We start from the raw sequence: 11,766 nt of genomic DNA on the forward strand, positions 1-11,766 counted from the left end.
ATGCTATTCTAAAAGCTAACTGCAGGCAGGCTTCTTTAGAATTTGTAGGCACTCTACATTTTGTCAACATTGGGTCATTTTGGTGGCCCTGTAAAACTAGTGCTTCTAAAAAGTTTGGGGCCCAAAGCTCCTACTGAAATATTGTTCCAGGGCATATTATGTTAAGAAGTTAAAAAAAAAAAAAAGAACCAAAACAAAGTGAAAGACTGGGAGATAGGTCATTACAGAGAGCACGGAAAATGCAAGAATAAGTCAACTCCTGATATAAACAGTAATGATAAACATTTCTGTGTTTATAAAGGCTTAATCAAATATTAGTTGATAACATGATGAATGAAGAAATTCAGAAAAAAATTAAAATGTGGTTAAGGTTGTTTGTTTTGTTTTGTTTTTTACTTATTCTCATTTCTATAAGAAATGTCTATATAGTTTAAAAGGAAAAAAAAGATAAGAGTATGTGGAGCTCAGATAGCCAGAGTGGACTAGCAATGGCAAACTGGCCTAGGCTTTTGGTGCATCCATGGTGTAATACACAAAATAAGGATGCTAGGCTGCCGTGGACTCAGGTCATAGAATGGTTTGTGTTAGGATAGCAGCAGAATCCAGACTCCACAGGCCATGTGCCCTGAGCCAGCTTTATTAGGCTCCTGCAGAGAGACCAAAAGCTCTGAAGAGATAGTCTCAAATAGGAAGTGACATGATCAAGACCTAGTGCAGATTCGCATGTGCTCAAGGTGTTCATGCCAGGATGGAACAGGTTGTCCTTGTTGAGTGTGAAGATCACAAACACACGGTCAAGGTGATTTTGTTTGTGTGTTCTGTAGGTTTTGATTTTGATCTCCTATAGCCTAGCCAGACCTCGAACTCTCTATGTAGCCTGAGGTGAACTGTAACTTCTGGTCCTTCTGCCTCCCGGTATGGAAGAAGGACAAGTATGTACCCCCAGACCCAGTATATACAGTACTGGAGATTGAACAAGGGGCCTCACACATGGAAGGTGAGCCACCTATCAACTGAGCTACATTCCCAGCCCCAGGATGCTGTTTCATTGTTGTGTTGTTTTGTTTATGAAATCTTCTAAGTGATTAAAAGTCAAAAATTGGGGAAGGGGAAGTAGTTTACTTATTTAATCAACACTGTCTTAGTACCTGAGGTTAGTGAAGAGCAAATCAAAGGGGAATTAGATCCACCTTCAAACACAGTCTCAAAGCTGACCCCAGCAGGAGCCACCTCCTGGGTATGTGGTGGAGGATGGGGACGGGTCATCCAAGGTGAGTTCTACAGAGAGGCTTCCACCCACCCTGGTCATTGGCAGCATTTCCTCCAGGTAGAGTGGGATCCAGATCACCTGGAAGCCCCAACCCCATCCCAGCTTCTTTTTGAGTCACTGACACAGGGCCAGACTTTGCATTTCTAACAAGCCCCCAGGTGGCCCTGGCTGCTTTGATCTCAGGGATGGGCCCTTTTGAACCTGTGTCTCAAGGGAAGGAGAAAAACTGGCCAAATGAAGATTGCCAGCAAGCATGTGCCCACACTAGCAAGACCACAGCATGGTTAAAACAGGCACATCTTGAGAACAACATGGATCAGTATGAGACATATGGCATGTCAGAGGCCCTGAGACAGCTAGTTAACTCTAGCTAGGTCAGAGCAGCTGTGAAAGAATAATGGTGTAAGCACAGGCAATGGCCACCTTTTCCCCCCAAGTCCCCTATCTTTGAACTGTCCTAAATCACTAACCACTAGCAGCCATTGGATGCAAAACTGATCCTCTCCCTCAAGAAACAAAGAAATTATAATCCCTTCAGTGCAGTCAAGGCAAGGATGGGAATTTTAACAAAGAAAATGGCACTTTCTTTTTTTCTATCTAACATCTAGTCTAAAAGATTAGCTTGACTGGCATGTGTTTATAAGTCCTCAAGATGTTGTAGTCTGTACCATAGCTCCACCTTCCGTGAAAACAGGTTGAATCCTAGAGCCCAGTGCCTCAGAACATGGCCTTCTTTATTTGGAAATAGGGTCTTTATACATAGTCAAACAGTATGACCAATGTCTACATTTTTAAAAGGCCATATAGACCTAGAGACAGACACAGAAATAAGCCAGTATGAAGACAAGCAGGGAACATGGCTTGTGAAACGAGATGAGATGAGAACACCATGTCTACAAGGACAGCCAAAGGTTGCTGGTAGCCAGTAGAAACTGGAAGAGACAGAAGCAACCTCTCCTGGGTGTTTCTCTGTAACCCTGTAGACACCTTGAGCCCATGCTCCTTCCTAGTGTCCTCTTTTTCATGCCAATAAACTATTCTGAATCCCTAAGGAGAGGCACTTATTAGTCCAGCCTTAAAAGCTACTACGGGGGGGAAGGGACTGTCTCCTCTAAAACATACACACGTGTGCGCACACACACCCACCCCTACCTTGACATCTGACATTAAATATCATGTCTTTATATTGTCCTCCAACATTAAATAGCCTGTGTACTCAGTGAGATGGACTGTCATTTTCAAACCACAACAGCACGGATAAAGAAAGATCTGTTTGATTTTGAGGGAAAAAAAAATGGTAACGAATACAAAGAGAGTCCCTGACTCTTTGGGAATATGTATAAAATCACCCACAGCCACATGAATAGCTTAGCTTTGTTGGAGTCACACCTGAAAATCAAAGGTCTACCCAGCTGCCAATCATCTGGCCATTAACCTTATCACTTCCATTCTCTTGGTCTTGCACAGAAGCTTGGAGGAGGAATTCACCACAGGCTTTCAAAAATAATAGTAGCTAGGAAATGCCCACCATGTCTGCAGAGGGCATAATGTAAATCACTTGAACTCTCTAGAGTTAAGGGTCTTTCACTTCCTGTTAGTGTTTCAAATGTCACATTTAGAAGCCGTGATAATTGCCTACTTTTATGACAATAGAAGAGATGCTGGGAGACAGTCCACTGGTTGATAATGCTCACACTTACTGTGTTACATGCAAACTCAGCATATCCACCCATTTGGGTAGATAAGCACAAAGCACAGGAGAAGGAAGGTTCAAAATACCCTACATTAAATGCTCGCCACAAAGTTTGAGTTTAAGCTCCCACTTTCTTTATTAACTTAATTTACTCTTCTCTTTCTTACTCTCTTTTTCTATAGAGAGACAGAGATTGAGATTAATATACACAAATATTCCTCTAAAAGTCAGGCTACCTAGCTGGCCTCCTGGCCCTAAGACAGAGAAGGGTGGACTTGCACCCCTGGAGGCCATCACAGAGAGAATGAGGGCAAACAGATTACCAGAGACAAAGCCAGAGGGGCAAAAGGGCTGCCCCTAACAGCTCCTAACAAGCACATCCTGGGAACCTGTTCAGAGAGAGGGGAATGAAAGAGGAGCCTGCTGATTGGAGTCATCACCTCCAGGTGCCTCTGGGTGGCCCTTCATTCTGGCTTGTTGAAAAGAGTTGCTTCCCTCTTCCCTCAGAAAAGTCCTCACTCTCACACTAGGAAAGCAGATGGATTCTTGTTCATATTCCCTAGTTACTAACTGGCTCACATAATCCTCTAATTTTTCCTCCATAGTTTGAGGGTATTTTTTTTTAGATGGGGTATAATATAGACCAAATAAGACTCCAATTTGATATGTAGCCAAATATGACCTCAAATATGACTTCAAATTTGTTCCCCTTCTTCCATGTCCAGAGTGCTGGGATTGAAGATTATAGACCCCTGGTGGGATTCTCTCTGAATAGCAGGGCAAAATTCTAAACCAACTTGACTCAGGAATCAGGTTTAAGTGATTTTGAGATTTGGAGCCAAGAGTAAAGTGACTTCCCATGAAAGCTTAGAACCAGAGGAGAAAGGAAGAAAGGTTCTTAATGAAGCTAATCTCAACCCAAGGATATTACCTACGCTCTTCCTCCTTGGCCAAGCATGGTGCTGCGTGTTTAACTGAAACCTCTCATGGCATCCTTAAGAACAGTACTGCCAGGACTCTCATTCTCATTTTTTTTCCAGATAGAAAACCCAAAATTAGGAGAGGTAGTAACCTACCCTGGCCCCGGTTCCTGTCACTCATCCTTCACCATTCATTGAGCCATTGCAGCTAGTATCCTTTCTTGAATATGCAAAACTCTAGAAGGCAGACACTCTCTTTGTTCTAAAGACAAGCTGGTAGAACTTGTGTTACAAGTAGCTAACCTATGAAGCCTGCTTTTGGCCAAAAGGAACATGTCAACCCAGCTCTGGAGACCAAGGGATTAATACATGCAATGGACACATCAATAGACTGTGCCCACAGAAGGAAGAAATCACCCTTTGCAAAATCCTTCCACCTGCAGGCTGTAAAACTATTTGCCCCAAACCAAGCCTTCCTCATACATATACAAAGAGCTCTCTTTCTCAGTGGATGTGGGCCAGTGAAGGAGAAAGGATGGCGAGGCAGTCTCTGAAGAGCACTCTGGGGCTCCTGCCAGGCATCTTACTGTGTTTCCCATTCTGTCCTCCTTTGAGTGGCCAGCATGTGGCAGAGATGCCTGGTGTGTTGCACTGTGGGCTACAGGGCTTCCAGTTCACTGTGAACCTCAGCCTGGAGGCCAAGAGTCTTATGCTAACAGCTTGGGGTAAGGCAGACTCAACCAGGAACCTACCCTTAAGCTTCCTGCCTTGACACTTTCCTCCTTCTAAAAACTCCTCGGCACCTGTCTACAGAACGAACGGTCAAAACTGTGCCACTTCCAAACCTGCGTTGCCTTGTATTTTTCTGAATGATGGAAGATCCTTGGGGGGGGGGGGTCAGGCGGTGGGGCTAGATGTCCACTGATGGGTGATTAACCACTGGGTTGCTCACGTTCCACCATCCCTAGATAGCCAAGGGCTGCCGCACAGGCTGAAGAATGATTCCGACTGTGGTACGTGGGTGATGGACAGTCCTGGTGGCTTTCTGGCATTGGAAGTGAACTATAGTAGCTGCTATGTCACTCTGGAGGTGAGCAGACCCCAGCTGTAGGTACAGTAAGAATCCCTCCTACCATAGCCAGGCTGATTGCTGTTGCTTGGCTCTTCAGGGCTCCTACTACGTTATGACGGTTGGACTTCAAGAGGCAAATGTAGCTGAAGATATGGCAGGAACAAGAAAGAGACTGCTTAAGTGCCCTTTGGATCTTCGAGGTAAGCATAGAAAGCATTCAGGCTGGGGGAAGGTCTCTCCTAGAAGGTGCTTTTGGTCCGCTGCTGCCTACACTGGTAGTAGCAACAACTTCTCCCTAAGAAGGACTTTTTCCAGCTCTTCCTTCCATGTCAGCCCTTAGGAAAATTAGTCGTAGGGGAGACTCGAGCTGTTGGCAGGGCATGCCTCAAGCTTGGCACCTTACTTCCCTGACCCTGATCTCACCATGAAGCTTCACCTGTTAGTTACCAAGTTGGAATTCAACTGAGAATTAACTCGGCTAGAACCAGGAGACCCCTCACCCTTTGAAAGAGGCAGAGAACTCAAGCTAGCATTGGGAAGTAGCCGAAGGAGCCATCTCAGCCTGCAGACTCCCACCTCCATCTGCGATCAGTTAATCACTTAACTAGGAACCTTCCCTGGTGGTCTGCGAACCTATTACCATGATTAGAACAGATTCAAACTCAAAATCTCTCTTTCCACTATCTGGTTACCCAAAACAACAGACCAAATGAGTCACAGGCTATACTCAAAACTACCTGTGATTCGAAAAGCTCCCGTGGTATCTCACACCTGTGGCAAAGCTTGATCAGTCTAAAGAGCCAGAAAGATGGTCATTGGGAGGCATGTGTAGAGTCTCGCTGCTCCTACACGTGCTGGAAGAATTCAAAGGAGATCCATTTTGGGGAGACTCTGGCAAGCTGATTTAACATTGATCTTCCTTTGGGATTTAAACTATAGTGAGCAGAGTCAACTATAGTGAGGCTCTCTGGGTGTTCTGAAGTTCAAAGCCCAGGCTTTGCATCACTGATGGTTCATTGAAGGACCATCCTGCTGCCTAGCTTGAGCTCCTCTTCCCTTCTTAATATCCAGCCTCAGATGTTCCAAGTACTGAAGTGTGCAGTGCTGTGCCAGTAAAGGAAAGACTGTCCTGTGCTCCCTCGCCAACATCTCCACAAGACTGTGAAGAGCTGGGCTGCTGCTACAGCTCTGAAGAGGAAGAGGCAGGCTCGTGTTACTATGGAAACACAGGTGCATGCTTTCATGTCTGAAATCAGTTGAGAAAAGGGGCTGAGTGGCTTCTGATAACAGGGAAAGAGAGCAGGGAAAGCTTTATTCAGATAGCAAATACAAAGCAACCGGTTGCTCATGGATGGGCAATGCTGCTTAGAACTAGAACTTTCTATAGTTTTTCATCATCTAATCTAGAAGCCAAACATCAAGTAAACCTGAAGGGACATTAGGAAATTAAGCCTTATACGGCAGGTATTACTAACTGATGAACTTGTTTTCCCAAGGGAGAGCCACTTGGGTAACTGATAGGCTGAGTGTTTTGGGAGAATCGTCCCCAAATGGTTGCTTTTCACAGGCCTCATATCATGCTCAAAAGTTTCCTAGCACACTGAACACTGAGAGCCTAGTTCTAAGCAGTTACACAACGGAGGTGCTTCCACACCTGCCCTATAAAGCAGCTGTGGCCAAGGTACAGCCTTGCCTCTGTGAGGGTGGCAAGACTGAAGCAGGTGGTCGGACCTGGCTTGCTTCCAGGTCATCACTGGGAATTCCAACCTCGCTGTGTGGACATCTGAAGCAGCTGAGTCATTAAAGTCCAACTGTCACCCATCTCTGGTATCCTAGTGACCTTCCATTGCACCAGAGAGGGCCGCTTCTCCATTGCTGTGTCCAGGAATGTGACCTCGCCGCCCCTGCACTTGGGTTCACTACACTTGGTCTTCAGGAATGACAGTGAGTGTGACCCTGTGATGACAACACCCACCTTTGTCCTGTTCCAATTTCCAGTTACTTCCTGCGGGACCAGACGTCAGGTGAGAAGAGCACCTTGGGGTACTGGGGTGGAAACAGTGCCTTGCTGATTGGGAGAGGAGAAGTGGAGATATAACAGTCATGAAGAACAGTCCTCACCACTGGCTGGTTCCTGGACCAGTCTATGGCAAAAGGCACTTAGACTTTGGATGCTTCTGTGAGCATTCAGCAAATGACTCTGCTGTGATCCAGCTTTCCATTTACCGTTCTGTAGAGAGAAAATATAAGGAGCAGGTTCCTCATGCTTCCGGGATCTTGGGTAATCATGGGGAGGATGCTGACTTGGATTGGGGTGGTCCATTTGCCTGATCTCGGTACTTGAATCATCTCATTATCCCTTGGTTCTGCATCAAACATAAGCCGAACTTACCCCAAGTTATTCACAGCCAGAACCTCCTGCCTCTCTGTGGTGATCAAAAACTAGAATACAGAAGAGGATAAGACTAAGTACTTGGTCTGGGAAACATGAATGCAGTATTCAGCCAAAAGACTGAAGTAAACTGTCATCTTTTCACCCACTGTACAGATCACTGGAGACCAGGCTGTATATGAAAATGAGCTAGTGGCCATTCGGGATGTGAGAGCTTGGGGAAGAGGTTCTATTACCCGAGACAGCATCTTCAGGTAGAGTCAATTTTGGCCTGAGAGGCCAAAAGGTCTTTTCCTCATAAGGCAAAAATCCTGGTGTAAACTGAGCTCACAGGAGAACACTTCTCAACAGCTGGTGAACTTACCTGCTCCCTTGGTTGCCACTGCATGTACACCAACTACTGCTTACGTTTACCTAGGCCACTACTCCCAGCCACACAGTCACGTGAGACTTCCTCCACTTGGCAGAGATTTGTTTCTCCTCTGTGGCCGCCTTGTACTTCGTCTAGGCTGTGGCCAAAGGAATTCCCTCCAGTCCTGGTTTTGCCAGGTCTCACTCCTGAGCTTCACTTGTTAAAGCAAAAAAGTACTGTCGTTACCTGAAATGTTACCTTCCCCTCTCAAGGCGTGATGCTCTCGATCCCTCCAATCCTAGGCTCTTCCTCACACGGAGCCTCTCACCTGGGCTTCTTGGCAGCTATTTTCATTCTTCATGGCCCCTCACCTGTAAGAGGTTCACTTCTTTTGCACTAGTCTGCCATTTCATCCAACACACTTGTTTCTTAGTTTTTCTCACCAACTCATACTGGACCTATTTGCATGGTGACAACAGAAAATAACTAACTCTACGGGCAGAAATCACCTCTGTTTTATTTATGAACTTGAAAAAAAAATCACCTGTGACTTGATCCTAAGAAGTTAAAATTGGCAGGTGTGGCCAGCATGCACAGGCTACTAAAACCTTGTTTTCCTGCAGGCTCCGAGTCAGCTGCACTTACTCCGTTCTCAGCAACACATCCCCAATTAACTTGCAAGTGCTGACTCTGCCACCACCCCTTCCTAAGCCCCAGCCTGGATCTCTCTCTCTGGAACTTCAGATTGCCAAGGGTAAGCTTTTCTTAGTTGGCGAATCCTGCCTTAAGTCTAAATCTGTCAGTACCCTAACTCGGTAACATGTCACTCTTATAGGCATTTAGGAGATGAGGTACACTAGGACCATTCAGCTTCCTATTTCTGTTTATACTGGTTTATCACTGTGTGTGTGTAGAGGTTAGAGATCAACCTCAGAACAGCTCCTTGTGTGCCGTCAACCTTGTTTTCTGAGGCAGAATCTCTCATGGGTCTGGAGTTTGTCTCTGCTTTACCAGCTCTAGAATTATAAGCACAGAGCATCAAACCTGGTCTTTTTACATAAAGTTCTGGAGGCTAATTTCAGGTCTTCATGTTCATACAAACAGGAACTTCACCTACTAAGTTATTTCCTAGCCTTACTTCAAGTCTTGTTTTCTTTGTGCAGATAGAAACTATAGCTCCTACTATGGTGCAGATGACTACCCACTGGTGAAATTACTCCAGGATCCTATTTATGTGGAGGTCTCCATCCTTCACAGAACAGATCCCTCCTTGGGGCTGCTGCTAGATCAATGTTGGGCCACACCTAGCCCTAACCCTTTTCATCAACTGCAGTGGCCAATCCTGGTGAAGGGGTAAGTGGATCCACCATGTACCTGTATGAGTGGGTCCCCCCAAGAAGTCCATCCCAACAACTGTGTGTCTTGGCTTAGATGCCCATATGCTGGAGACAACTATCAGACGAAAAGGATCCCTGTCCAGAAAGCACCAGATCCCTTTCCTTCTCATCATCAACGCTTCAGCATCTCCACCTTCAGCTTCACCAATGCTGGAAGGGAGGGGCAGGATTTTGGTGGACAGGTATGGTATCTCCTTCTGTGCCCTTGAAAAGTTTTTAAACCCCCCAGAGCACAGGACTGTTTAACCCTCTGCCACCTCTCTAAGCTGGCTCTTTGACCTTTGACACTGGCTCCTGGTGTTGAAGGCAGCTTCAAGCTCCAAGAACGTAAGTGGCGTCTATCACTTAGACTCTGGCTCTTCTGGGCCATGGTGACATTAACTTAGCCCCATCAAGATGGCTTTAGCACTTTCTCAACTTGGAGAGATGAGGCATGAGGTTGGAAGGTTTCTGCTATGAAAGAGGTTTACAACAGGACATGTACTTGTGAACCTCCAGGTCTATCTGCACTGCAGTGCATGGGTCTGCCAGCCTGCTGGGACACCTTCCTGTACGGTCATATGCCCTGCTTCCAGAAGTGAGTACCGAAGCTGTCTGCATCATAGACTGATGTGAATCCTCATGTCCTGCCCTATCAGCCTTGGCCAGTAAACTTAAGCTGTTCATCTTATCAGTAAAGCTTCCAGGGCTGACTACATTGCCAGGATCTCAGATTTTCAAAAATATAAACTATAATTCAAGTTACGCAAAATTTGATTTTTCAGCCAGAAGCCAACCATGGCCCAACATCTGGCTCAGTTTATACAAGCATACAGCATCAGATCCAGACTTAAACCACGTGCTCTGGGGTCAGACTCAGGTCTACATGCTTGCACAGCAAGCACTTTCCCGACTGACTTAGTTCTTCAGCCAGCCACATGTCAGCTTTTCCCCTTTACATTTGGTCTGTTATCAAAAGCAGATGTCTGGACCTACCTTGGAGGCAGATATTCCATGTGCCCTGAAGGCACACAGGTGAAAGAACCATAGATACACAGTATGAGCTGAAGTTAGCCAGACCCAGACCTCCGTATATGTAGATACTTCTACCTGATCCACTCCCACTTGACTGGTCTCTGGACCATGATTCATGATTCTCGAATCCTTCAAGTTTTATATAAGACAGAAATCAACTTCTTAATAGTTCAGTGACGACATGGTGTAAGAAGCAAAGACAAAACTATTCTGCTTATGCCCATTATTCCCACTTGTAATGACAACAGATTATGAATTTTTCCAGCTCATTTGACTGAAACATAGATGTAGGATTACAACAGCTGTGTCTGCTCTTCCTGTTTGAACAAATAATCTTGGGAATATAAAAGTAACCAAACACTGTCATGGGTGTTCTCTTTGCTAGGAGATGATAGTAGTTGTTGGGGAAAAGGCGGTTATTGAATGTGTTTATCTATGTCCAAATCTTGATGAAATAACACTACTGTAGGATTTAACAAAAAATCTTAGACTTGTTTGGGTTTGTATTAACACACAAGCAGGTTTTTACAAGGTATGGAATGGCGACATGTGCATCAAGGCACTTGGCCTTCTACCTTACCACCTTCACCCTTGGCTTGTATGTACAATGGAAAATTTTTAAGATATTACAAGCTCTCATCTCTCCACCAGGAAAGAGAAAATCTGAGCTTTATTTTGAGAACAGCACTGCCAGCATATCTAGCAAGGGCCCCCTGATCCTTCTCCACACCACTGAGGATCCTGCAGACCTGCTTCACAGATACCCAGGTGAGTGGAAGGGCATCAAATTGCTATCTACTTCTTAGAAAGCCACAGTCTTGCATGCTTGTAATCTCAGCACTTGAAATGCTAAGGCAGGAGAATTATTGCTAGATCAAGGACAGCTGTGCTCCATAGCAAGACACTACTCTTCCTCCTCTTCTGAAATGTTGTTTTTTTGCCCTGTTCCATACTGTTCAATGTAAGTTTTCTCCCCAAAAGAAATCCCCATTTCTGAAGAAGATTACCTCTGTCAAAATCAAGAATTGTTTGTCTCTCTCAGTATACACTAACCTACCTTTCCACTCCACAGGCACCTCCGTGGATTCTCCTGCTCTGTGGGTGGTAGTACTTTCTGCAACCATGATCATCGTTGGAGTCTTGTTCATATCCTACTCGGCCCTCAGAAAACGGAGATAAACTGCCCAGGCCAAATGTCTCAATAAAACAAACTACATTGCTGGCATAGGCTGAGTTAGTCATTTGAAAGATAGTCAAAGACTTCATTTAGAATCACTGTCTGAGCATCACTTTGCTTACTTAGGGAAGAGCATCTCACCTCACTGAGCAAAGAGTAACATGTTGACCTCTTATTTTAGCTCTCTTAGCTGATCAAAACAATGTTTTAGCAGAATACAATTCAAGGGCATTACGTGTACATACCTAACTACGTGTCTTGATTAACTAGGTTTTATAAGCTCAGGATATAGAACAAGGATCTGGGAAAGAAAAAAGTCAGAACTAATCTTCAGGTAGCCACAACACTCTGGGACCACTTTTTTTTTTTTTTTAAAGGGGCCAGCCAGCCAGCCAGTCACTATATATAGCTGCAATCACAGCACATGGGATTCCCAAGATGAATGACAAAGGCCAGTCTAGACTATACAAGAGACCCTG

The 11,766-nt window shown here is 45.1% G+C and overlaps 1 protein-coding gene across 1 annotated transcript; it reads left to right on the forward strand.

Moving 5' to 3' along the window:
• Positions 1 to 4,418: 4,418 nt before the first annotated feature.
• Zp4 (zona pellucida glycoprotein 4) lies at positions 4,419 to 11,289 on the forward strand. The gene is made up of 12 exons (XM_021663194.1): positions 4,419 to 4,608; positions 4,852 to 4,973; positions 5,053 to 5,155; positions 6,027 to 6,185; positions 6,792 to 6,979; positions 7,504 to 7,601; positions 8,323 to 8,453; positions 8,863 to 9,052; positions 9,131 to 9,278; positions 9,595 to 9,673; positions 10,762 to 10,878; positions 11,183 to 11,289. The coding sequence occupies exons 1-12, from the start codon at positions 4,419 to 4,421 to the stop codon at positions 11,287 to 11,289; spliced, it is 1,632 nt and encodes a 543-aa protein (XP_021518869.1).
• The last annotated feature ends 477 nt before the right edge of the window (positions 11,290 to 11,766 follow it).

Source organism: Meriones unguiculatus, chromosome 19, assembly GCF_030254825.1.
Source record: "Meriones unguiculatus strain TT.TT164.6M chromosome 19, Bangor_MerUng_6.1, whole genome shotgun sequence".
Classification (NCBI taxonomy): Eukaryota; Metazoa; Chordata; class Mammalia; order Rodentia; family Muridae; genus Meriones; species Meriones unguiculatus.

What these genes read in the sequence shown, in the direction of transcription:
- Zp4 (XM_021663194.1), top strand. Translation starts at nt 4,419, where the DNA reads ATGGCGAGGCAGTCTCTGAAGAGCACTCTGGGGCTCCTGCCAGGCATC. An exon ending in GCTGCTATGTCACTCTGGAG is followed by an intron (nt 4,974 to 5,052) that starts GTGAGCAGACCC and finishes TTGGCTCTTCAG; the next exon opens with GGCTCCTACTACGTTATGAC. An exon ending in ACCCGAGACAGCATCTTCAG is followed by an intron (nt 7,602 to 8,322) that starts GTAGAGTCAATT and finishes GTTTTCCTGCAG; the next exon opens with GCTCCGAGTCAGCTGCACTT.